This window comes from Hibiscus syriacus, unplaced genomic scaffold (genome assembly GCF_006381635.1).
Source record: "Hibiscus syriacus cultivar Baekdansim isolate YM2019G1 unplaced genomic scaffold, ASM638163v2 tig00111101_pilon, whole genome shotgun sequence".
Lineage (NCBI taxonomy): Eukaryota > Viridiplantae > Streptophyta > Magnoliopsida > Malvales > Malvaceae > Hibiscus > Hibiscus syriacus.
Window position 1 is genome coordinate 2,553 of NW_024062986.1, and position 27,289 is coordinate 29,841.

General features: G+C 30.9%; 2 protein-coding genes across 3 annotated transcripts; one reads left to right on the forward strand and one right to left on the reverse strand.

Moving 5' to 3' along the window:
• Positions 1-17,049: 17,049 nt before the first annotated feature.
• Positions 17,050-18,802, reverse strand: LOC120153643 (protein ANTAGONIST OF LIKE HETEROCHROMATIN PROTEIN 1-like). The gene is made up of 2 exons (XM_039165557.1): positions 18,588-18,802; positions 17,050-18,239 (listed from the first exon to the last, which is right to left on the reverse strand). The coding sequence occupies exons 1-2, from the start codon at positions 18,724-18,726 to the stop codon at positions 17,185-17,187; spliced, it is 1,194 nt and encodes a 397-aa protein (XP_039021488.1). The 5' UTR covers positions 18,727-18,802; the 3' UTR covers positions 17,050-17,184.
• Positions 18,803-22,215: 3,413 nt separating this feature from the next.
• Positions 22,216-24,348, forward strand: LOC120153582 (VAN3-binding protein-like). Of its 2 annotated transcripts, none has more exons than XM_039165497.1 (7): positions 22,216-22,590; positions 22,701-22,811; positions 22,935-23,361; positions 23,429-23,650; positions 23,730-23,779; positions 23,936-23,996; positions 24,098-24,348. In XM_039165497.1, the coding sequence occupies exons 1-7, from the start codon at positions 22,228-22,230 to the stop codon at positions 24,346-24,348; spliced, it is 1,485 nt and encodes a 494-aa protein (XP_039021428.1). In that variant the 5' UTR covers positions 22,216-22,227. The 2 variants fall into 2 exon arrangements, with proteins under 2 accessions (XP_039021428.1, XP_039021427.1); XM_039165496.1 differs by having other exon boundaries at positions 23,936-23,992; positions 24,098-24,246.
• Positions 24,349-27,289: the final 2,941 nt, after the last annotated feature.

The window sequence follows — 27,289 nt, forward strand, 5'->3', positions numbered from 1 at the left end:
CTTCCCTTTTGACAGAAGTATCTTCATTCCTTTCTCGCTCATATGGCCAAGCCTTTGGTGCCATAGGTTTGATTTTCCATCAGCATCTGCTACTGCAATATTCTCTAAATTTGAGGTTACATAGAGAGTACCAGTCTTCTTACCACGAGCAATGACGAGTGCTCCTTTGGTAATCTTCCATTCACAACCTGAAAAGGTTGTACTATATCCTTCTCCATCAAGCTGTCCAACAGAAATCAGATTTCTTTTGAGGCCAGAATATGTCTCACTCCTGTCAGCTTCCAGGTGGTCTGGTTTGGCAGCTTTAGTCGGATATCTCCTTTTCCGACGATCTTCAAGGTTTCATCATCAGCAAGATGAACCTTCCCAAAATCACCACTGATATAGTTCTCCATGATTTCTTGGCATGGGGTGGAGTGGAAAGATGCCCTGAATCCAAGATCCATGATTCAATCGGACTGTTGACGCTTAGAATCATGGCATCACCTGTCTCCTCTGTCACGTTGGCAGATTCCTGTGCACCGGTATCTTTCTTCAGTGCTCGGCAATCTCTTTTAAAGTGACCTTTCTTGCCACAATTAACAGGTAAAATCTTTCTTTCCCGTTCTGGATTTTTCCCGTCTGGATTTGGATCTGCCACGATTTGAATTTCTTTTTGAAGTTCTCCCTCTGGACTCCGTGTGCAAGGCTGAGGAGGTTGATGCTTCACCCGATTCTCTCCGCGAATTTCTTCGCTCAGTACCAGATCCCGAACATCGTCGAATTTCAATTTACTATTTCCCGACGAGCTGCTAACTGCTGTAACAGTAGCATTCCAACTGTCTGGTAGAGATGATAAGAGAATTAAAGCTCGAACTTCATCATCGAATTCAATTTCTACAGAACTCAACTGGGTTGTGATTGTGTTGAGTTCATTCAGGTGTTGAGCCACTGATGCCCCTTCCGTCATCCGCAAATTGAATAATCGCCTCATCAAGTGAACTTTGTTTGAGGCCGATGGCTTCTCATACATACTGGAGAGAGCTGCCATAAGACCTGCCGTGGTCTTTTCCTTTGCTATGTTGAAAGCAACATTTCGGGATAACGTCAGTCGGATAACTCCGAGGGCTTGTCTGTCGAGAAGAGCCCAATCTTCATCCTTCATGCCCTCTGGTTGCTTTCCTGAGAGGGGTTGATATAGATTTTTCTGGTACAGAAAATCTTCGATCTGCATCTTCCAAAAGCCAAAGTCCGCACCATCGAACTTTTCAATTTTCACCTTCCCTTCGTCTGCAGCCATCGCTCCCACTCGAATCTGGCTTCGTTTGGATCGTTTCTGACAATTTCTGCGAACCGCCGTGTATTAGAACACCTCCGTCGACAAACTCGTATCGCCGACCGAATTTCACTATTCACGAAATTCACTATTCACTATTCACGTGAATAGTAATGAATAGTAACCTCGCAGAAAATTGACAAAATTCACAACCAAAAGCTCTGATTACCAGTTGTTAGGAAATATAACGAGAACAAGTAATTTCCCTATAGCCAGATTAGTGAGAATACGAAATAAAAGCGGAAAAATAATACCCGAAAAATTGATAACGGAGTTCAGCCAATTGTGCTTACGTCTCCGGACTGCTGCAGATCTTTTACTAAGAGAGAAATTTTACAGGTGTTTACAAAACACTCACTACTCACAAGAAAGCTCTCTAGTATTGGGAGAAAGAAAATGATTTTTGGGATGATTTTGAAGCTAAATGAGCTAGGGTATTTATAGCTGAAGCTTAAGGACTAATATTGTAATTAACCCTATTATAAAAAATAAAAAATTACAGCAGCCCCCCCTTAGCAGCCCCCTTAGCAGCCCCCCTTAGCAGCCCATGTGTTTTATTAATTTTCAACATTCACAGCTTTCATATAAGCTTAATCCAGATCTGTAAGCAAAAATTATGATTTTGTGAAGTTTTCCTTTGCCTCAAGTATTACAATGACTAATAGAGGGAAAAAGAATGCGGAAACAGGGATTTTCAGGAAAAAAGAGAGAGGAAGTTTAAGTTTTCTGCTGAAAATAATGGGGAAAATTTGGGTTAATTTTGATTGATAGCAGAAGAGGAGCAAAGAATATTATTCTGTTTCCTCTGGTTAACGAGGAAAGGAGGATCCAGGCTTTTAAGGTTCCTTTTTTCCAGCGGGAAAAAGAATGAAAGGAAAAAAGATAGATAAAATGAGGGAGAAACGAAACAGAGAGAGAGAGAGAGAGAAGAATTGAAGCTTGGAAGTAAGACCAAGAGATTTTGATGTTAAAACATTACAACCTATGACATATAAAAGGGAGAGCAATATAAAGGTTCTTTTTTTAACCTATGACTATGAGTTGGCTCTTCATTGAAACCAAAAAAGAAATCTCGTTCAGGGAACGGGGGGAAAGTATCGATTTTTGAAAGAGTTGAAGTGAATTTTCAATGGAGCATTACTTACACTCCCACATCCAACCCTTGCTTTTATCTCTTTAAGATTAATTTTCTCAACTCATTTTAATCATCTCTCTCTTCCTCCGTGTAACTGTTTGTGTCTATCTACAAAATCCAATACCAAAAAGCGTGTGAAAAAACAGTGGCTAAAGATGCAGTAAAAAAGATAAATGACAGTGCATCATCCAACTGCTTCCTTTTCTGACTTAAATTTAAAACAAGGCTAAATGTTTTTTTTATTGGTTATGTGAAGATGCATTTTATTTTAAAACAGTCAAATAAGGAGTTAATACTTCTAAATTTATTTAAAAAATTATTAATTTAATTTAATAATAAAATATTATTATTTTAGTATAATAAATTTAACCGTTAGTTTTATTAAAAATAAAAAATATTCAAATTAAAACAAATGTTTACAACTATAATAGTAAACTAAACTAAACATATAAGGATATTTTTCTATAATCATTAACACAAAAGAATTAGTCATTTAAGATCACAAAAGGATCATACAAGGAAAATGTTAAAAATCTAACCAAACAAACTCGAACAAAATATAAATATAAATAGATCTGACCACATCAGTAAAAGAACCACAAAATGAGATCAAGCTATTTAAAGACCACCGACCCGACAAATTGCAAATCAGAGTCAAGCGACATGTAAAAACTATCCACGAACTCAAACCACGTATCCAAATTCAATTTAAGGCTCCAAAGCATGGAGATCAACATGATAGCAAATAAACACCATCTTGATAAGTCGTAACGATGTGAAATCTAACCATGAGAAAAAAGATAAACGAAAACAGCGGCCAAACGACCGAAAACGTGACATAAAGGCAGAGAAAAACGTGTCATAAAAGCATAGTTATTAAAAATTTAAAAACAATAAAAATATAAAGATATTGTAACACTTCCAACTCGTACCCGACTCGGATACGAGTCCGATATGTCACATTGACTTTTTAAAACAATATTCTTTATTCTTACAAAATAACAAAACATTTCGACTTATATTAATAAAATACGATAATATACCGTTGAATTATATTCGTTATAACAAATTTAAGGAAAAATAAATTTTTATCAATAGTACTATACGGTATGAACAATACCGTGAACAGTAATGAACAATATCATGAACAATACCATGAACAGTGCTATAGTGTACCGATGCACTGTTACAGTGTACCGATGCACAAAAACATCGAATATAAATTGTGTATCGATGCACTACTACAGTGTACCGATGCACTGCTATAGTAACTTCAGCTCAACTTATATAAAACTCATAAAAATTTAACCGTTCATTACTATAAAGTTATCATTTACATAAACACTTTTAAACCTTTACAAAACTCAATCATATGATTTTACAAAACCGATTAGAGCATATCGGATTCAAATCTTTAATTACATGCCAACCTCAATTAATATTACAAAATACACACTTTTCAATTCTTTTCTGATATGATCTTTGGAAAGGAGAAACTGACATGTCTTGCATAACTTTTATCAATCTTCTTCTCGGAACCTACGTGTGAAACAATCACATGCTAAGTCGTTGACTTAGTGAGGCATGAAAACATATGATATTACTCTACTCATATCAATGCATAAACAATTAATACTATCATATCATATAAAAACATATCTCCCATTTTATAACCCATGCACACATATACATATATCAGTAACATGCTTATCAGTACTAATATTATTATCACTAATTCATTTTTATCATATAAGCATATGTTGAACATTTCTATACATATAATGAAGCACCTATATCATTTCACAACAAAGCATACATAACATCATATAATTCATATAATGCATTTCATATCACCAAAAGCATATCCATCACATATATTGTATTTGTTAGTATCTTTTTATTAGCCCATGGTACACTTGTGAGAACTAAAGATATGTGAGTACATAGAGATTGTACACATATATTGTCACCACAGCTCGTATGAGGTCCCACTAGGGGCATGTGAAATTTATCCCAAATGACCTATGTATTTGTCCCGAATGACCTATGTATTTTTCACGAAGGACCTATGTATTTGTCCCGAATGACCTCTGTATACTGTATATGTCTCGAAATACCGCGTAGACCCTCGACTCTTGGCATGCCAACTATACTTATAGCTTTCGTAACATATAACATGGGCATTTCCATTTATAACAGTTCACATATTCACATCACTTATTCATATCATTTCTCTTATAAACACATATCTCTTCTCTTCTGTCACATATCACATGTAAGTGTAATCATTGATATTATGATCACATGTTTCTTCTCTTCTATCACATATCACATGTGCATATAATCACGTAGTTTATTTTCATGTAATTCATGTCACTTTTCATATGATTTCATATTCATATATCACATAGCGCATATCACTTTGCATGGTTTCACATAAACATATATATCATATCTCGTTCACATATATTTCCCATATAACTCATAACATTTGATTCATATCTTATTCTTATATCATCATATATATATCATCTATGTTCATTCACTTAATGATGCATATAACATATAATCATGTAGGTCATGTCACATAAGAATAACATATAAACTTATACATGTATTCATGTACATACTTTCATATAGTCCGTATATCAATGCTATATAACTTATCTCACAGTTTTACATAATCACTTATATCACATTAACATGTACTCACACATATCATTTAACATATATACTCATAAGAATCACATCAATCATATAACATTTTAGGAGTTATTTCTTACCATAGTAACTTCGTCACTAGCTTATCGCAAGCCAATGTTTGATCAATAACATAAGTACAATTAAATTGCATTCACCTTAGATTTGCTTTTATTCGATCCTAATTCTTTAATTGTTCTGGAACTTGTTTAGGCTCAATATCTACATAAACATAATTTCCGAGATGATTATCAGAAGCCTAAACTTTATAACTTGATGTTAATAACTTAAGTTAGTTTAATGAACCAAAATTCTATTTTTTTCTTTAGGGTTGTACCGATGCACTATGGGTGCATCGGTACACAAAATAGCTTCGAAATTCTCATGCATCGATGCCTACCTGTGTGCATCAATACATACTGAATAATTTATGGAAATTTACCCTTGATGCATCGGTAAATGTTGAATGTGTACCGATGCACACTAGCCCAAAATTCCAATTTATACACAAAAATTACTTCATTCTAACTTAATTGTGCCATATTTCAACCTCTTTCATATCCTTAACTCACATACACATATTTAAACTCATTTATATCCATTTATCTCATCTTTAACCTTATTATCCTCTCTTCTTTATGAACTTCAAGAATCATACCCAAATTTTCAAGATACTCTCAATCAAATTCTATCACTTCATATCTCTTAATTAAGTTGATAACAAGTCAAATTTAGTTCCAAATTTCAAAAAATTCACTTAAAACCCCATTCTCTTTAATCTTTCATAACTTCTTAATCTTTTGATTTTAAGAAAACTTAAGCTTTCCTTAAGCTTAGCTATCATCTAATGATCAAAACCCAAACTTTAAATCAACAAATAATCAACTAATTAGAAAACTTACCTTTGCAAGCTTGGCTCACTTTCTCTCGTATGATGAAGATGAAAAAGAAGAAGAAGAATAAGAAGATAACTCTCTTCCCCCCCCCCACGTGATTCATTCATATAAAGGGGAAAAATATATTTCTTGTCAAATGACCATTTTACCCTTTAATTCATTTGATAATTACTAACAACTTTCACGAAATATTTCCAAATAAATCATTGAACTATTCAACTATTTTATTTTAATCACCAAATTCTGAATTTTTACAATTTAGTCACTAACCCGTAGTTTGAGATGTTACATATACATTATAATAAAATAAAGAAAAAACAATGAATATCGACGGTTGCCGACTAACACCAAAGCTGGTGTCGTCTTTGATCACAAAGATAAAAAATAAAAGAAACTAACGGTGGCCAAAGAAAAGAGAGAAAAATAGAGGCTAAGATTTTTTTCTTCTTATTTTGACTAATTTCTACTCGGGGGAAAAGGAGAACTTTGCTCCTAATAGGTATTTAACCACCACTTAGGAAAAATGAAAGGTATCAACTGATAACTTTTAATCGCTTGTTATAGAGGTAGTTGATAGAGTAATTATATTTTTTAAAAGAGAATGAACTGAATTGTTAAAATTTTAATGATGTTGAATCAATAAACTATATCAAATTTAAAGTATCTAATTATAACAAATCTTAAATATAATCATAACGTATAGACAAAAACAATTTTATAGTTTACAATAAAATTTCAGTAGTCTTGTAATCAAACAAATAGGACATTGATAATCAACCCTAAATTCACTCATTCGATCAAAGTATCACTCCACACTGAGTAAAACATAGTGCGTGTTTTTTAATAGTTTGGGGATTACAATAGAGTATTTATTTAGATTTTTATTCATTTCTTGATAATTGTTGGAAGAATGATCAAGTGCAGACTTAAGCATGGCGTGCATGGAGAAGATTCAAGAAGTTGTAATTAAGCTCATAGTTAGTAGCGTACACTGTGTTGCAGGAAATCAAATATATAGGCTGTTAGGGTACTGCTATACGGTTATATTTTTTGTTAAGCAGATTACTTCTTAGCTCAGCAATCAAATGCTATATAAGTCATGTATACTTGCACTGATAAATCAATGAAATGGCAGTAATCGTTTTCTGAGTATATCAGTCGGTTACTGCAATTGAACGAGTGGTTCAGTCACTCAAAATCAATTTCTCGTTAAAGGACCTTGGTGAGTTGAATTATTTCTTGGGGATTGAAGTCCAACGCAGTCCACAAGGTCTTATGTTGTCTCAAAAGAAGTTTATTTCAGAATTACTAGAGAAGTCGAACATGATGAAGGTAACTTCTACCAGTACACCAATGGTGGTTTCAAATAAACTTCAAAAGGATGCTGGAAAACTTATTGAAGATGCTCGAGAATTTCGAAGTATGGTTGGTGCACTGCTTTATGCATGTCACACAAGACCTGACATAGTGTATAGCGTGAGCAAGGTTGCTCAATTTATGCACGAACCACGCGAGACTCATATGCAGGCTGCCAAGCGTATTCTAAGATACTTAGCTGGCACGGTTGAGTATGGTTTGCTCTTCAAGCCCTCAAGGGAAGCGCTAAGAATCGTTGCTTTTGCGAATGCGGATTGGGGTGGTTGTGTCGATGATCGCATATCGATGTCAGGACATTGTGTTATACTTAGTGGTAACCTGGTGTCCTGGAGTACAAAGAAACAGAAGGTTATCTCCAGGTCGACCATGGAAGCCGAATATCGTAGCCTTGCAGATGCTGTTGTAGAGGTTACCTGGATAGATGCATTATTGAATGATATTGGAGTAACTCAGCAGGAAAAACCAATCATTTGGTGTGATAACACAAGTGACATATCGTTAAGTGCGAATCTGGTTCATCATGCACAATCTAAACATGTTGATTTACATGTGCACTTTGTCAAGGAAAAAATTGCTGGAAATCAATTATGTGTTAATTATGTCCCTGCTGAACATCAGCTAGCAGATGGATTTACAAATCCCTTGTCAAAGATAGCCTTTGCAATTTTTCGAGAACATGTGAATGTGTGTCTTGAAAAGGAAGGAGGAGAGGAAAAGCAGGAGGAATGTTGGAAGAATGATCGAGTGCAGACTTAAGCATGGCGTACATGGAGAAGATTCAAGAAGTTGTAAGCGTACACTGTGTTGCAGGAAATCAAATCTGTAGGCTGTCAGGGTGCTGTTATACGGTTATATTTTTTGTTAAGCAGATTACTTCTTAGCTCAGCAATCAAATGCTATATAAGTCATGTATACTTGCATTGAGAAATCAATGAAATGGCAGTAATCGTTTTATGAGTATATACTAAATTCTTAACAATAATGTACATACATTTTGTAGATATTTATAACCTTTAAAGAGATTTTTTTTTCATTTTTATCACTAAGACCAATTAATATGAATTTACGTGGCATCTCCAAAGTATGCAAAATGTTGGGTTTAGAAGCATTAAATCTGCCTTAAAACCTTCATCTTTGTTGGTTTTTAGTGGTCAACATGTTAAGTCTAGTATCCAAATTTGGAGGGTGTTTCGACTCAATCTAGAGTTATGTCGAGTAGAAATATAGTAAACTTCGCAGGGCCATAGAAGCATGTTTCAAGCATAGATTAAAGCCAAGTTTTTGGTGCTCCCAAAACATAACTTAGTTTACATGTAAATAGGATCTTGTTTGGCCATTAAGCCCTAATCTTCTAAGATTGTGTGCCTCGAACAAATGACTTTAACCCTGCATATCTTAATTGAATAATCATAAGACCCACATGCTGCATGTGGGAGACCGTGTCTTATTTCCTTCACCATTTTCCATTTCTCCATCCTCTTAAACCATGTTTATCTTTATCTTGGTTAATCAAGTAGCCTTGAAAATCTACATTAATTAAACTAATGGAGTTTTGACGGTAAAACACTCCAAAATGGGGACCATGAAAGGTACTGGGGCTGCTTCTTCCAGCATCAGACATCAAGCACAGCTGTCGAAGATTTTGGCTGTCCAAGTCATTGTTGTCGAGGCTTTAAAGCTATTGCGACGCGGTAACCATTATGCATATTTCTTATTATTATTTTTTAAATATTATTTTTTACAGATTTGATTCACTTAACAATTCATTAGTTGATTTAAAATTCTTACTCAATCTAATCGAAATAAAATAAAACATTATTTTTATCTATAATATTTGCACTTAAAAGTTTTGATACATAAAGAAAAAAATAAAGTAATTAATGATATATCCAAAATACTTTTTGAGGATAAATATAAATATATATATTAATAACATAAACTTTTAAATAAATAATATAAACAAAATTTTAAAATAAGTATCATCAACAAAATAGATAATTAATTAAAAAAAATCAAATTTCACACAATGGAGAGATGCCATCCCCCATGAAATTATGAATATGCCACTAAAAGTAATTAACTAAAACTCCAATTATTTTTTATATATTATTTTTATTTAAATTACTTTTATAAAAACGATAAATGATTTTATTTATTGTAATTTCGTATCAATATTTAAAATAAATATCATGATTATATGTTTAGTTTATACTTATAATCGTAAACTTTTGTTATAATTTTGGATTTTTAAATAAAACTAGTTGTAAGCCCACATGGCCGTAAGCACCAACTTAAATATCATGGCTTTCTTACAAATAAAATGCTATTATTTTTAAAAATTTTGGATTCAAGCAATTATATTTGTAGGGAGTATATGTGTTGTCAATTGGTTAAAAAAAATTCTAAACAAATATTATCTTATAAATTATTCCATACTATTAAATGAAATCAAATTTTATGACTAACTGGATAAACAAGTAGACACATAAATATCATTTAGGATACAATTTTAATATTCTAATTACATTATGAATGATTCTTAAATCGATTTTTTACATGAAATTAAATCTCCTAATTATGATTATATCTTATACGTTTAGTTTCAAGACAATAATACTCATTTTTAAAATAGTTAATCAAATATTTTTTTTCAAAATAAAATAAATCTTTCAAAAATATTCTTAAAACTATCTGGAACGTGAAGCATCTTCAAGTTTAGGCCTATTGGTGAAAATTTTTGGGTTTTGTTATTGTTAACAATTGGGATGGGCTTAAATTATTATATAAGATCCTGGAGATGGATATGTATGTATTTGGACTTACTAAAAACCCATGTGTTTTAAAAGGTATTTTGGATTTTATTTTATAATGAGAAATGAAATATGTTTATGATTTTTTTAATTATAAAATTTGAATAAATATTTTTTTTAACTATTTTTATTATTAAAAAAAAAATCTCTGATTTTGATTATTTTTTGTGTTGATTAATGTTTTGGCTTAAAGTAAAATATTAGATAAATTATATATTTTTAAGGCATTTAAATTAATTTTCTTCAAAATAAATATTTAAATTATTTTTTTTAGATAAAATAGATAACCTGGATTATGTTTTTTACTTTAAATATTTTAACTATTCTTTATTAAAATAAATATTTCAATTGATAAGTTTTCTGTCTTTTTTATTGATTGTTTGATCGTTCTCATCATTTAATTTGCTCATGGTTTGGATCTACTGTCACATCGACTGATTAAGATTATGCTTATTTCTTATCTTGTTAATTTGTCATGCTTTAGACACTTGAATTAGATTTAGATATGAAGTTTGCGTTCGGATATAGTTTTCTCAGAACAATCGACTCTGATTTATAATTTTCAATGGTCTTTTAGTAGCTTGATATCATGTTGTAGTGCGTTTGTCGATTTAATCAGATCTATTCACATTTATATTTATTCGATTTTTTTAATGTCTTTTTAACATTTTCTTTAGATGATTTTAAGTGATTAGTTTATTGTGTCAATGATTATAGGAAGTGTCTTAATTATGTGCTTAGTTTGCGTTTATGATTGTCAACCTTCGTTTTCATTTTGGATTTTTCTTCAATTTTTAATAAAACTAGTTACTTCATTTGCATAAAAAATATAGTAATTATATAATAATAATTTGGGTAAACTACTGGATTGATCACTTTTCTTTCATATTTTTAGACTTTTACTTACAAAATTTAAAAAATAGATTTTGACCACTTATGATTTTGATTTATTAAATTTTAATCACATGTGTTATTGATTGTTACATTTTCGTCAATGAACCGTTAAATCTCGATAATTGATGATGTGATATGTTAGTCAAAAGAAGCTAACTTTTAATTTTATCCCTGAATTTTAGATAAAATACTAGTTAGGCCTTGAACCTTATATGAAGTATAATTTTGACCACTAAACTTTAGATAAAATATCTATTTGATACCTAAATTTGATCAAAATGTAACAATTGATTATATAAGCAACCTGAATTTAATAAATCAATAACACAAGTGACAAAAACTTAAGTTTTTGAATTTAATTAGTAAAAGTATACAAATACAAAAGAAAAGTGACTAATCTAATAGTTTATCCCAACGAATTTGTATATATTATCAATAATTAAAAAAAATCTAAATAAATATTAACTATAAAAAATATTTTTACACTAATAATTTTGGTGGATATTGTGGGTGGGGCCGTGAGCGCGGTTGCCTTTACTGGCTATACAGTGTTGGCCTGGCTAGAATGAAACTAAGGGGGCGGCCCCGACTGTGGTGGACTGGCAGCTGGCTGCATCATCATCACAGTTTAAGGTGGTTGTTAAATATATAATTATTCATATTAATTATTAATTGATTTAATAGATACAATATTAATTTTTTAGATAATAAAATAATTTTTGATACTATAAATACAATAAATTGGATTGAAAGAATTATATTTAATTAAGATTAACTAAATTAATTAATAATTTAAATATTGATTATTATAATAAAATATGACCTTCTAAACCCTTAGAATTCAGCTTATCTTTTTATTGGTAACCCATTTTCATAAATTATGTTACCTAACTCGAAGGCCTATTGGAGTAGTAAAGTTGTATGTTAACTTTTAAAAAATAAATGTTATTGCAGTTCTAAAGAAATAAATTAAAACAAAATTGTATCAATTGATTTAAGCTCTTCAGAAGAAGATTATTATTATTATTATTATTATTATTATTATTAAGTCTTAATATATTCCTAATAAATAGGAAATTAAGATAAAAAATAAGTTAAAAGGATGATAAGTCATAAATCATAATAAATAATAATTGAATGGAGATGGAGGCAGCACATAATAATAAATTAGATAAAAGAGAGCCCTTTCTTTTAACCTGGTGTTTATGATTGAGACCCAACAATCAATTTTCATAGTTTTTATTTTAGTAGCCTCGAATGGTTATAAAATATAATATTTGTTTAGTTTTTTTATTATATTAATAACATATAAATAACCTATAAATATAATTATTTGTTTTATTTTTATTCTTTAAAATATAATATTAAAACCACCCGAATGGATTTATTTTTATAAAAATTCGTTGGCCTCGCCGGTTATATCAACTGTCACCTCTCACGTTGCTGCTTATTGTGGATTCAATCTATAATCATATCACACCAAAATTTAACAATATATAAATCTGTATTATTATTATCCATTTGTTTAAACTATTCATAATTATATAAATTTTATATATTTATATTTTCTATATCCTATCATATTTTAATACTATCTCGGCTCACCTTATATATATATATATATGGACGAGTATAGATTAAGTGACATACAATGCATATTATTAATTATGTGCATCATATGTATTACTAATATAAAAATATAGTAAAATTCATTGATGGTCATTAAATTTATTTATGATTTAGTTTGTCATTAGATTTTTAAAAGTTATAAAATAGACATTAAACTTTAAATTTTATTTAAAAATAAGTAGTGACCATGAAATATTGTTAAGGAGATGATATGATATGTTAAATTAATAGGACATATTTCATTTGGCCCCTCAACTATAACTAAAATTTCATTTTGATATTTTTTAATATTTTAAAGTGATAATTTCAAAAATAAATTAGAAAATTTAGATTTTTTTAAATATAGGAAAACAATTTATTTTTAAAATTAAAAATTATATTTTTTTAAATCTATTCATTTATCAAATTATTTTATAAATAATTATTTATTAATCGTGATTATATTTGTAAAATTAAGAATCTATAATTTTCGAGATCCAAAAGTTGAATTATCAAACAATACAATTATTTTTTATTAAACGATATGATTCAAATATTTTACTTCTTTTTTGGTAAATCAATGAACAAATAACTAACTTGAGTCTTGAATGTCTTTGAGCAACACATGCTTCGGCTCCATCAGTGGTTCCATGAAGAGAATTTCACCAACTGGGGCGTCCCGACTCAACGTAACCAGCCGATCAGCAACAATGTTTTGTTCCCGACAAATATGCCTTATCGCTATAGTTCAGTCAAGATCATATAATGCATGAATTTTTTAAACCAAAGCATTCCCGGTTAAAGCATCGGATGACTTATTACAAATCATCGCAACCTCGAGATTATCCGTTTCAAGCTCGACACGACGGAATCCTATTCTCCAAGCATGAGACAAGAGGTCATGCATAGCCCAGAGTTCGACAATAAGCACTGAGCAACTACCTAGGCTACGAGTGAATCCGAACCACCATTCCCCATATTGCGCAAGAGTCCTTCTGCAACTGCCATTTTATCGCTGATTCGAACAGCCCCACCTAGTTCGCTTTAATCTAGCGATTGGGTGGTCGCATCCAAGTCTTAGAAGATCGAGGCAGCGACAAATTTGAACCCAACAAAGGAGCCTTAGAAGCTGTTATAGCATTATAAACGATCACACTATATAAAGAAGTCCTTCCTTTGAACATATGCAGGATCATAGATAATACTACAACGGTGTTTCCAAAGCTGCCAACAATAGATCGAAAATCGGATAGCCTAATCCTCATTCACCTGAGCAAACAAATCAGTTTCTCTCAAATTTTTATCCAGCCAAGTCTCGTAAGGGATGGACAAAAATTCATCAATTTTTTCCTTCTGGATTACTCTCCTCCACACGTATCTCGCCATACTGCACTGACGCAAAATGTGATCAGCATCTTCAACTTCTCCACCACAAATTCGGCAGCCATCTGACTTTTGTTTAAGAAACTTAAGCACAATTTTAAAAAATAAATCAAAAAAATTATATTATCAAATTAATAAGAAAAATGCGTCTAAACTGAAATAAAAATAATTGAATCAATCCTTAACTTTTAATAATGTATCAAGTAATTTATATTATATAAATTTAATATTTATAATATGACACTAAAAAATAATATTTAATGTATTTATATTCGTTTTGTTTTCAATTTAAGGAACATAATAAAAATTCTTTTAACTAAAATTAATAGTAAAAATGGAATTTTAATTACAATTAAAGGGTCAAATGTGATATTTTCTATTAATTTAACATGTCATATCACCTCTTTAATGATATATAATGATGTTGTGCCTAATTTATAATAAAATCTAAAGTTTAATGTCTATTATATATCACTTTTGAAGGTTTGATGTCTAAAATGATCATTTTAAAATAATTTAATGTAATTTATAAACTTAACGATAAATATCAATGTTTGATCTCTATTCTAGAGTTATATATATACTATGTAGGCTCAGTACAATCTTATCGTTTAATCTCCCACCCTACAATCCTTTCTATTTCAGGGAAAAAACATATATAGTATGTATATTCACTAATAGAAAATTATCAACATTTGTTTGAATTTCTTATTTTATTTTATTGTTATGTTTGAAATATTCACTAAACAGTTAAAAAAGATAAATAACGAAGGTAAAACAAAATCTCATATTTAAAGGAAAAGGCTGAACTCTGTCAATTACGAGTCTTTATTTTAATGAGTATTAGATTAAAGATAAAATACACAAATGATTTTTCGATTATAGGATAATGTTTTGTTAAATTTTAAAATTATTAAAAGTTATAAAATGATCACATGATAATTCATAACCTCGTCATTCTTCGTAAAAAATTGACGATCATCCGCGCTGAACATTAACATGCTAACTAGAATATGATAAAATTATATTTTAATTATATCCGTTGGCATCGTTGCTGCTTTTAAGCACTAACTCGACAACATAATGTTTCAAGCACTAAATTGATGACATAATATAAACGGATAATTAATCTACAAAATACAACTCAAACAATTCTAGAATCATATTTTATCATAATCCAGTTAACGTCCAACTCAGACGACCGTCAATTTTTTAACCGAAAAAGTTGAAATTAAAAAATATAAATAGTTGGATGATAATTTTATAACTTTTAATATTTGGAGACTTAACAAAATAATACTTTATAATCGAAGACAATTTTATAACTTTTAATGGTCACAATACTCAACAAAATAATACTTATAATGGGAGAACCATTTGTTAAGTTTATCCTTAAATTAACTGCTAAATTAAATTAAAAAAATTAAAGTCAAACAACAAGAAACAAAGAACATCTTCGAAACCTCAACCCAGAGGTACAAAATCCTAGTTTCCTTGCTTTTCGTTCAAGTACCAAAAACAAAAAACAAAGATCTAGTTATTAATTTAAAGTCAAATGTAGTTATTTTAATTACTTTTAAAAAAATAAAAAAATTGTAAAATTGTAAAAAATATAAAAAATAGAAAACTATGATAAAGGATATGAGATTTTTAAAAAAAATTAAAGAATTTTTGAATTTTCAATTATACTTAAGAATTGAAAATATAATTAATAGATTTATATAAATTTTATCACTTCATCTAAGATAATTTGTTAAATAATTTTTTATATAAAATATTTTATTTCACTTACACAATAAGAATGATAAAATCTAATAAATAAATATTTAGTTAATAAAAATATACATTTGATTTGGTGTTTAATCTTTAAGATTACAAGAAAGTTACGAGCTTTCACTTAATAATAATAATAATAATAATAATAATAATAATAATAATAATAATAATAATAATAATAATAGCTTTTATTTTGAGATGGTTGCAGATAAAGATGGCTCTAAGAGATTTTCAAAGCCCAACCAAGAAGGAAGCAAGAGGAAGATTTTAGAAAGACTTGCTTCTGATGCACGGAAGTTGGCTAATCTTCAAATAACTGCAAAGGATCTAAAGAGGAAGGTTGATATAACAGAGACAGGGGAAAAGGGGGAAGGAATCGAATATGGTATAGTGAAAAAACAGCTAGAAGAAGATGAGGAAGCCCTCGTGAAGCTAGGTGACGCCAATCGCAAATTGATGACACAGGTTGAAGACGGTTCCTGGTATCCTGATGGGAAATATGCATTAGAATCTGATGAGAGTGGGAGTGTAAGGGAACAGGGAGTGTAAGGGAACAGGGAGTTTCGGAACAAGCTCAAAGAGGGTCTGAGAAGATCGGACGCTTGCAATTGGAGTTGCAGAAAATACAGTTTCTTGTACTGCAGCTTGATGATGGAAAAAACAGCACTGAGCGTAAAACACGAGTTCAATTGCGGGACTATATTTATGGAGGGAGAAACGTCCCAAAGAAGAAGAAATCACACTTTTGCCCCTGAGTGAAACCCTCAACTAAAGGAGATTGAGCAATATCCCATCGTGAGCACTTAAGCAGTGTAGCTTACCAGTAATAAGACTTTAATTGCATTGCATACCTTTATAGTTGTGTTTAGCATTTCTTTTCTTCTTTACTTATAGAGGCTGCTGTAGATTTCAGGCACAATCTCATTGAAAGAAAATGCAATTAAAATGTCCCCCTTGTACTTTAGTTGTATTGCCCATAAATCTACTTTTATACCTGGATTTTGTTTGACATCAACTTGCCATTGTGGTGGTGTGGTCACGAATGCAAATTCATTTTCGCAGCCGAGTTACTACAACTGAAACCATATGTAGGGAAGAAAAAATAATAAGACACGAGGCTTGTAATTTGCATTCATAGAGCAACCAACAGCATGCTCAAATCCTCCTCCAATGTCTACAAAAAACAATGGAACTTCATTTTTGTAAATGATAAGAATCATAGTTTCTTTAGGGTTGTACCCTATTAAACATTTTTCATAACACGACTGACACTAGACTCTCTCTTTCAAATTACTTCGCTGGAGTTCTGTGTTTATTTTGCACCAAGTATTTTGCTATGTTTTCCCGCATGGTTTCACCTATTGGATCAACCTGCTTACGACATTGCTCTCCATATCCCGAGTCATGGTGACCAGATAAGGGAACATCGGGATGCAACTGATCTCCATTGTCAATGATGATATTATGAAGTAAACAACAAACCAAAATGATACTCGGCAATTTCCGCTTATCTGGTCTCCACATGACTTTGTTAAGAATTCTCCAACTGCCCTTTAACTGCAAGAAAGCCCTCACTGCAAGCAACCTCGCAACTTCATGCCTTGCATTAAAATTAGTAGACTTGGAGGAAGAGAGATCATTACTTTCATATGGTGTTATGAGCCAGGGAAGCAGAGGATATGCGCCGCCGCCAACTATGAATTCTCTCATTTCTAGTCCTGATAAAGTCCTTATACTTCCATTCAAACGATCCCCAGCCTCACAAAGCCTGAAAAATCCTGAACATTTGAGTAATCTAGACACACTCATGCCACCAGGCCAACCTGTTACGATATCGAGAAATCGCATCTCATGGTCAACAATTCCCTGCAAGAACATACTGTAATTGCTCTCTTGGTCACACCAATCATCTGAAGTCTCAACAGCTGGAAGAGTCATGATTATATGTGTTGCATCTATAGCTCCACAACAATTAGGCAAACCATATAAAGCTTCGAATTTCGATTTAATTTCCTCCATTCTATTGGAATCGGGCCACTTAAGATGGTGCTTGGCACGTTCTTCTAATGCTTCAATGAATCTCCAAGTCACCTGAGAAACTGTAGATTGGCCGACACCAAAGGAAGCTCCAACTGATACCTGAGACTCGCCGGATGCTAACCTTCTGAGGGCAATTGCAACCTGTTTCTCAACAGTTAGAAGCCTTCCCTCAATGTTGATGAGGCCTGATGGTGGCCTTGACACAAGGTCTTCTCTCACAAGGGAACAAATGTAATCAAATGTCATCTTCGCAACCCTGAAGAAATACTTGAACCCTTCCTCCTCATTTGATGGTATCAAAAGACCTGCCAATTGGGACTCAATTTCAATGAGATCAACCCAAAAACGTTTCATTTCTCATTGAGAGAAAATCAAATACCAAAAGAAATACTTTTCACAATTGCTCAAATATAATTCCTAAATTTCAGATCTTAAAACCCATTTGTCTGCTTAATATAAAGGGCAAAGCAATGCGGTTATTCAAGCTGAAAATACGTTGCGCAGTTCAGCTTAAATCTCACAATTAACCATGTTAAAGTAAGCAATCTAGCTCTGGGTATTAAGAATTGAAGACCCATTACTTTAATGATCTTAAATCTATCTAAAACAATGCAATGAAATTGGGAAAATATATATAAGTTGAAAGTTTGAACCTGGAGTTGTAGAGTTCTTGTGCCAGAAACTAACCCACCAATCGGGCTCGTTAACTCTGGGTTCCACTGGAACAACGCACACGCTTTTGTTTTTCTTCAATTTCTTGGATGATTTCTTCGTTTTCTTGAAAGGAGCCATCGCATAAGGCTACTAGAATACCGGAATTCTTCCAACTGTCTTATTTGGCTAGTTTCTGTAACGGATTAACATGAGATGGGTTTCACTGTCTCAGCACGAGGAAGTAAAAAAAAGAAGTATCGACCTCAGGGAAACCGTACACTTCATCTATCAAACTTTGCTCTTTTCGTTTACTTCCGGATTAACTTTGCTAGATGTCTCATACTCTCTTTTTTTTTTTTAAAAAAAAGAGTAAACTACAAATTTTGTATTAAACTATTAAATTTTGTTATGTTTTGATACCTAAAATTTAGTTATTTTGAAATCATATCTAACGTTTAATTTAGATTTCAATTTGGTACCCACCGTTAAAAAATTAACAGAACTGTTTATGTAATTTTTTTTTCCAAAAATGATGTGGCATTACTTTATAGTGACACATCAATATCACCGCTAAGTTTTCTAACGACAAAATATCAAAATAAAACATAAACTAAACATTAAATATGATTTTGAAATAAAATAAAATTTAGGTACTAAAACATAATAAAAGTAATAGTTTAGATCCTGAATATGTAGTTTATCCAAAAAAACTTTAGTTAACAGTTTCTCCTTTAATTATTTTTTTTATATATATATATATATATATATATATATATATATATATATATATATATATATATATTATCGAAAATACTCCTAAACAGGCTAAACTATTCTTTTATTACCCAAACAATTTAACCATTAATATTCCTTAAAAATTTGCCAACTAATAACTATTTGAACTCAAGACCTTCAAAGAAAATAATATATTTTTAATTATTTAATCTGGTTAATAAGTCGATAATTTTATTATAACAAAAGCACTAACGTGATATTTTTAATCATATAAAAGAACTAAATTTAATATTACAAATATTTTTATTTATTAACTTCCCCCCCTTCTTATATCTTCTCATTGTTTTTTTTTCACACTTTAATATGAAAGTTCTCTAACTCTCTCTATCTTTAAGTTCTTAAACAATTTTAACACTATATAGTCTCAAAGGTCGAACATCTCAACTTTGTGATTTCTTACACTCATTGTTGGATCAATCCGAGCTCAAACTATGTTGTTTTTCGCATCCTTCTCTACTCGAAATATTTCAGATGGTGCTTAGAATCCTTCAAAATCTACAACATTTGAACCTTTTATTTCAGTTAAATCAAATAGGTACATATGCCTTTTAACTAATTTAAACCGTGAGATATAATTCAAGTATATCTTTAAATCAGAGGGTCAAATTTAAGTACCAATTCAAGCCAAAAAGTTAAGTTCAATTGTTTAACTGGATCAAAGAAATTTAAGTGTCAGACTAAAACTTGAAGTCAAATTCAAATACCAAAATAAATATTAATCTTATACTAAATAATATATTGAAATTACATAATATTAAATAGTAATCAGAGTTATATTTAGATTGAATAATAATTTTTTAGTTTTGAAGAGGGTGACCACCTAACACCCTCCTTTGATCCATCATGTATATAGTGATACAAGATCATATGTTGCATAAATAAAACAATAGAGATTAGGCTACCACCCATGGTGTGTAAATGAATAGAGCGGTCGGTGAACTATTCATGAACTGTTCGTGTAACGTTCGTTTGTTACACTAAATAAATGAGTATGAACAAAAAAAATATGTTTATTTAATTAATGAGTGAACACAAACATATGTGTGTTAGATTCATTTATGTTCACAAACAAGTTCATTTATAAGCTCATTTATCGATCCGTTCGTTTATGTTCATAAACGAACTCGTTTAATGGCCCGTTTATAAGCTCATTTACTTTTTTATTTTTTATATTTTAAATATTGGTGAATATAGGGACTAAATTGTACACATGGTGAAATTTGGAGTTTAAACTATGAAGCTTAAGGAATTTAAGTACTAGTAATGTAATTTTACCATTTTTAGATTGCAAATGAACGTGTTTACGAACATTTAATCAAACATTAAATGAACATGTTCAGGAATGCTGAACGAATGAACACCTTCAAAATTCAAAAATAAATAAATAAATACGAACATGATATTAAAAATTCAAACAAACACGAACCAAACATGAACACCTTTAAAAATAAACAACGAATACAAACATAACCTTATTCGTTCAAGCCCGAATCATTTACACTCCTAAAATACAACTGGGATTTGAACACCTTTAAAAATAAACAACGAATACGAACATAACCTTATTCGTTCAAACTTAATTCATTTACACTCCTAAAATACAACACATTTAAAAATAAACAACGAATACGAACATAACCTTGTTAGTTCAAGCTCGACTCTTTTACACTCCTAAAATACAACTGGGAATATTTGAACATTGTAAAATGTTTTAAAAACATAAATAAGGGTAACATGGAAGGGAAGGGAAGGAACTATGTTGAAACTTGAAGAGGAATGAATACTGATGCTTGTATAGATGATTGAAGCAAAAGGTGTGGCTCTTTCATCTGTGGTCACGTAGCCAAACCAAAAGAGAAAGAGGGAATATCAAAAAGGAGAGATGACGACGTTTCCAGGCACGCGCAGTTTTTAGTTTGGTCCTTCTTCTCCGCAGTTGCTTTGTGCCAGAAAACTGGTTCAACTTCAAGGCTTGAACTTTTTTCTTGTCGTTTCATCTGGACATCTCAAATGCCCTGTCGGCTTTGGACATTAACTACACCTTAAGACAGCCATGGTTGATACAACACAATTCTCTTCGGTCACCTCCACCGTTACCAATCTCATGCAACATTGTCAGCCCTGCATGGAACAGCACACTCTTTGATGCTATTTCCATTGATTCAAACGCATATGGATTGCTGCAATTCATGTATTTCACCTTATTTCATTATTCAAAAAAAATTATAATCTTGATTTTGTTGAACTAAAATTTTTATATAAAATTAAGGGTCTTGTCTAATTGTGTTTCTAGTCCTTTTACTACATTGATATTAGAGTTTAATCCTTTTACTTCAATTTGGTCTAGTTTAGTCTTTTACTTTTATAATGATGTTAATAGGGCCAACCCTACCATCATTAATTATTTCATAAAGTGATATTGTGGAGTTTTTTTAGCGAGGTCGAATATTAATAAAATAAATTTTATGTTATCACTTTAACAATAATAAATTAGTTGTGTTACTAATATACTAATAATCTTATAAAAATATATAAAACAAATTATGTTAAATAAAAAAAAATATTTTTAAATCTCAAATTTCAATTATAATATTAAGATTAAATTATATTTATAACTTAAATTAAGCTTCAAGTTTCAAGAATATTATTTTATCTACTTTGTGAGGATTGTATCATGTTAATTTGAATTTAATATAATTTAGGATAAAATATAAAATATCGCTAAATGATTGTTTTAATTATTAACTTTTAAAAATTACAAAGACACCACTTAATCGATAGATGACATCTATATGAACGCACACACAGACGAAGCTGATTCCCAGTTTTGCACTTTTCAACTTCATGGAAGCGGCAAGTCCAAGGATCCGTCGTCGGCCGGAGCGCATGTCCCACCATTCCTTCTCTGGAACGCAGCTTCCAGAGAGCCCAAGAGGTCCAATGGAGTTCCTTTCAAGGTCATGGAGTGCTTCAGCTCTCCAAGTCTCCAATGCCGTTGCCTCTCAACATCACCATTCACTCACTAATATCACTCCTACTCCCAAGTCTACCAGCAGCTCTTCTTGCACCACCACTTCTATACCCGAAGAAGTAAACGCCGAAACCGACGAGCTCGATAAAACAACCGCTGTTTCCAATCAGTTCTCTTTCACTTCTTCTGCTACTTCTACGTCACAGCTCGTTCTTGAACGCATCTTGTCACAATCGGTAAATAAGTGATTTTAACTTTAGTTTTGTGTTCAAATAAGTGTCGGAAACTCAAGCTCTTGCATGTGCGCTTTGATCATTGTTTTTAATGGTTTATAATTTGTATGTAGGAAGTGTCACCTTTAACTCCGGGGAGGCTCTCTCACAGCAGCGAACCTCTGGTTAATGATAATAATAGCCCTCCAGTTTCTCCATCCGAGGAATTCGACGATGTCGTCAAGGTATATTATCAAATAATCGGTACTATAGAAATGAAAGAAAAAATTCTCATTAAAACCATAAGTGCTGTATAAGTTCAGACCCATATTTAAAAAAAATGGCTTTGTAATTTACGATTGTTGCAGTATTTCCGTACCCACAACTCCATACAACCTTTATTCAATGGAGGCGGTCGCGCAAGTGCTGGTAATGGCTCGAATACACCCAATGGGGGAAAGTCAGTAGGCAGATGGTTAAAGGAAAGGAAAGAGAAAAAGAAAGAAGAAACCAGAGCTCACAATGCACAGATCCACGCTGCTATATCAGTCGCAGCAGTTGCCTCCGCCATAGCAGCCATTGCAGCGGCTTCTTCTTCCACCTCGGGAAAAAATGAACAGTCAACGAAGACTGACATGGCGGTGGCATCGGCATTAACATTAGTAGCTGCGCAATGCGTGGAGGCTGCCGAAGCAATGGGAGCCGAAAGTGACCATCTTGCTTCAGTTGTGAGCTCTGCTGTTAATGTTCGTTCACCCGATGATATAGTGACTCTTACAGCTGCTGCAGCTACAGGTAAAGAGAGTATTCCATCCACTTGATTCTCAAGAACCTTCATTAACGGAGACATTTTCTTTTGTAGCTTTACGTGGGGCAACGACCTTAAAGGCAAGAGCACTAAAGGAAGTAAGGAACGTTACGGCAGTTCTTCCGGCGGAGAAAGGAATAAGCTTTGCTAAGAGCAATAACGGGCATTCAAACGGCAACTATAGCGGTGAACTTGACCCCGGAGAGGATTTCCTTAGTGCCTGTAATCAAGAGCTAATTGCCAAGGGTGGTGAACTTCTCAAAAGAACACGGAAAGGTATCTGAGTTTGTTCATTAATTGTTTTTTCGTAACCGCATTCAATCGTAAACATTACTTACATTTTGTTTATATGCAGGCGACTTGCACTGGAAAGTTGTCTCGGTTTACGTGGATAAAGCAGGCCAGGTACTCATTGCTTTAGTCCCTTAACACATAACGAATGTTTCCACTTTCCTTTCCACAATTAAACTAGGATTACATCTCAAATTTAAGCATGGTAGAGGGACCAAAACTATAATTTGACATTAAACTAAAATAATACCATCCATTTAACTTCTGAAGGTGATATTGAAGATGAAGAGCAAGCATATTGCTGGGACTTTCACCAAAAGAACAAGAGTAAGTTCATTGTACATGGTATCCCAAGATTGCCAATGTTGGTATAAGAAACTTGGGATTATCATGAAATAATAATAATAATAATAATTTGAGTGGAGCTTTCAGATGTGGTTTTGGAGGTGTGCAAGGACATGCCGGCATGGCCAGGAAGACATTTATTCGACGACGGAGAACAGCGACTTTACTTTGGATTGAAGACCGAAACAAGAGGGGTGGTAGAGTTTGAGTGCAGGAGTCAAAAAGAATACCATCTGTGGACTAGAGGCGTCTCGAGGCTACTGTCAATTGCTGCTGAAAGGAAGCCCCGGCGACAAAGCTTAACTCCTTGGCCTCTTGGAGGCAAGAATTTGGAGTAATTAGCTCATCTAAGAATATACTGCACAACTACTGTTCTATTATAACCAGTGATGAACCGAGAGGTCCAGTATGAGACGGTCATTTATATGTAAATTTTAATATTTTAAATATTTTTTATTAATAATTTATTGTCACCCCTAAAATATATTTTTAAGCCCGTCCTCTTTTAAAATATTATAAGTTTATTCTCTAACATAAAACCCTACTTCCGCGCCTAATTATAACTTCATAATCTATACAATGGTAGAGCGTTCATTGAATTTTTTATATTGTATAGTTTATATTATTAATTTTTTAATTTTGTCAATTATAACACTAAAATTTGATTTTCGTTTTATTTATATCGTTGAATCGCTAAATCATTCTAAATCATTAATAGCATAATAATGTAACCAACGACTATCAACTGAGCACCACACTAAGATGACATTATTTTAATGTAGTTATTGTGAGAAAATTCTAGAACGTACGTCGCACACCGAAACATATTACTAATGTGACACACGTGATGTACCTCACTAAGAAAATTATCCTTATTAAGTAAAATGAAAAAAAATATAATGATCTATCCACAATTAATTAATTATTATTATTTAGTTTAAATTTTAATATGAATATAAATAAATTATATATATTTTTAAAATTATAGTTATTTTAATATTTTTTATTTATTTAGGATTTAAACACTTAATTTATATAAGTTTACATATTCATTCAAACAACAACTATTTAAACCAATTGTTAACAACTCTTTTCATCGTCGAAAAATCATGTTCTTCAACATATTATCATATTTAGGTATTTATTTTCAAGAACACGTTTCTCTCTATAAACGCCGAAAAGAATTTTTTTCAAAAAATCATCCATAGATGTTACAAAGCAAATCATTTGTCAGCACAATTTTTTTTATACACAAAATGAATATTCAAACATATATTCAAAAGTAAAGAAAAAATTGAAATGCCAATGTCATGTCCGAACATCAAGCCTCCGAAGGTTGCTATAATCATACAATTTATGACATAAATTGTTATCTTGTTTTCAAATTTTGGATGTTCTACGACTGCAAGTGCAATTTTCTACCGAAATAATGATATATATATATATATATATATATATATATATCGATAATACTTTCTTTTCTGAGATTAAGTAATAAAACAAAAAGACCAACATTGTTATTACTATTTACTTCAAACTAAAATTAGCATTTTCTTCAAACTAAATTAATGATAAGTTGTCTCAACTGTTTTTTCTTCTTCTAATTTTGATCCTAAACTGATTTTATTCTGATTTTAATTTGTAAATTAATCTTCACAAATGATTACTAACCACCTTAACAAAAACAATTCCACCTCTTTTCCTTGTTATATGCTGATTTGGTTACATTTTGAGTTCATGCTTTCATCATGTCTTACTCCAAGAGTCGGCCTCCGTCTCATAAAATATGTCCTTTATTAATTTTTTAAAAGATAAAATTTTAAATTTTGACCATGATTATTTTAAATAATTAATTTTTATAAAACATATATTTGAAAACTATTTGATTGAATGTTTTTAAAATATATTTTTACATTTTTTTTCAATAAAAACTTTTAAATAATAATTAGTCAAAGTTCAAAAAATTGACCAAAAAGTCAATAATTAACATATTTTATGGGACAGAGAGAGTAATCGAAATAGGATTCATATTGGTTTTTGAAGTATTATTTCTAGTATATGTTGAAGAACACAATTTTTTGACGACGTCAGTGATTGGTTTTGATGGTTGTTGATGGGATGAATATGTAAATTTATATAAACTAAGTGTTTCAATCAAAACAAATAAAAATTCCTAAAATAATTATAAATTTTAATAAAAATATAATTTAATTATATTCATATTAAAATTTAAATTAAATAATAATAAATATTTATTGTGGATATATCGTTATATTTTTTTTCATATTTATTTAAAATGACAATTTTGTTAGTAGTATATATCAGTGTGTCACATTAATAATGTATTTAGTAGTGTGTGTGATGTACACTCTAAACTCATCCAATTATTTTGATGCTCAAAACATACAAAAATTAAAAGATTATCTCTTAGACTCCAAAGCTAACGTTTAATCATTACAACAATTTAGATTTTTTTATTAATTTAAGATGATTACAATATAATATATGTTTTAAAAAATTATAATTATTTGATAAGAAAAATCCAAATACCCTTACAATAATTTTAACCTAAATAATATATATCTTAAACTATAATTAAAATTAATTTTAAAATTTTAAATCATTCAAAGATTATATCTGAATTTCACCATTATTTTTTTTCTGTCTATATTTGATCTTCTAAGTTTTAACCTTAAAACTCTAGCAGCGGCCCTGTCCTCCCCTCTAATCCAAGAATATATAAATCCAAAAATAAATGCAAGATTATTATCTAGATAACATTTTTCTGGCCGCCCTTGGATTTGTTCGACGGGGGAATTTTACACGTGGGATTTAATTGACTAGACACAGTTGTCAGCCATTATCTCCATGTTTTATTGATAAAAACGCCAACATGTTCAACGTCTCTACGGATAACACATAATTGATAAAGGCTGTATTTATTTTTCCTATCTATTTTATCTTCTATATTCTTTTAATAGTATAAATTAATTATAATAAAATATTTTTTATTATTAAAAATGCATATGTAGATACAATTATTTATGACATCAAGAAAAAAATAACTTTTTCTTTACTTATTGAGGTTCTTCAATAAATTATTGTCTCTTATTAACATTTAATAATATAATATTACTTTTTAGTAAAAATATAATATATCTTATTATATCATTTAACATTTATTAATACAATTTTTTTTCATTTTAATAAGGTTTAAAAATATGGGTAAGTCGTTTCTATCTTCTTTTTTTCTTTTTATATAATTACTCCTTTTTCTTT

Coding starts and splice junctions, on each gene's coding strand:
- LOC120153643 (XM_039165557.1), bottom strand. CDS start 18,726: ATGGCTCCTTTCAAGAAAACGAAGAAATCATCCAAGAAATTGAAGAAA. Junction 18,240..18,587: donor CAAGAACTCTACAACTCCAG/GTTCAAACTTTC, acceptor CCCAATTGGCAG/GTCTTTTGATACCATCAAAT.
- LOC120153582 (XM_039165497.1), top strand. CDS start 22,228: ATGGAAGCGGCAAGTCCAAGGATCCGTCGTCGGCCGGAGCGCATGTCC. Junction 23,651..23,729: donor TCTCAAAAGAACACGGAAAG/GTATCTGAGTTT, acceptor GTTTATATGCAG/GCGACTTGCACTGGAAAGTT. Junction 23,997..24,097: donor CACCAAAAGAACAAGAGTAA/GTTCATTGTACA, acceptor TGGAGCTTTCAG/ATGTGGTTTTGGAGGTGTGC.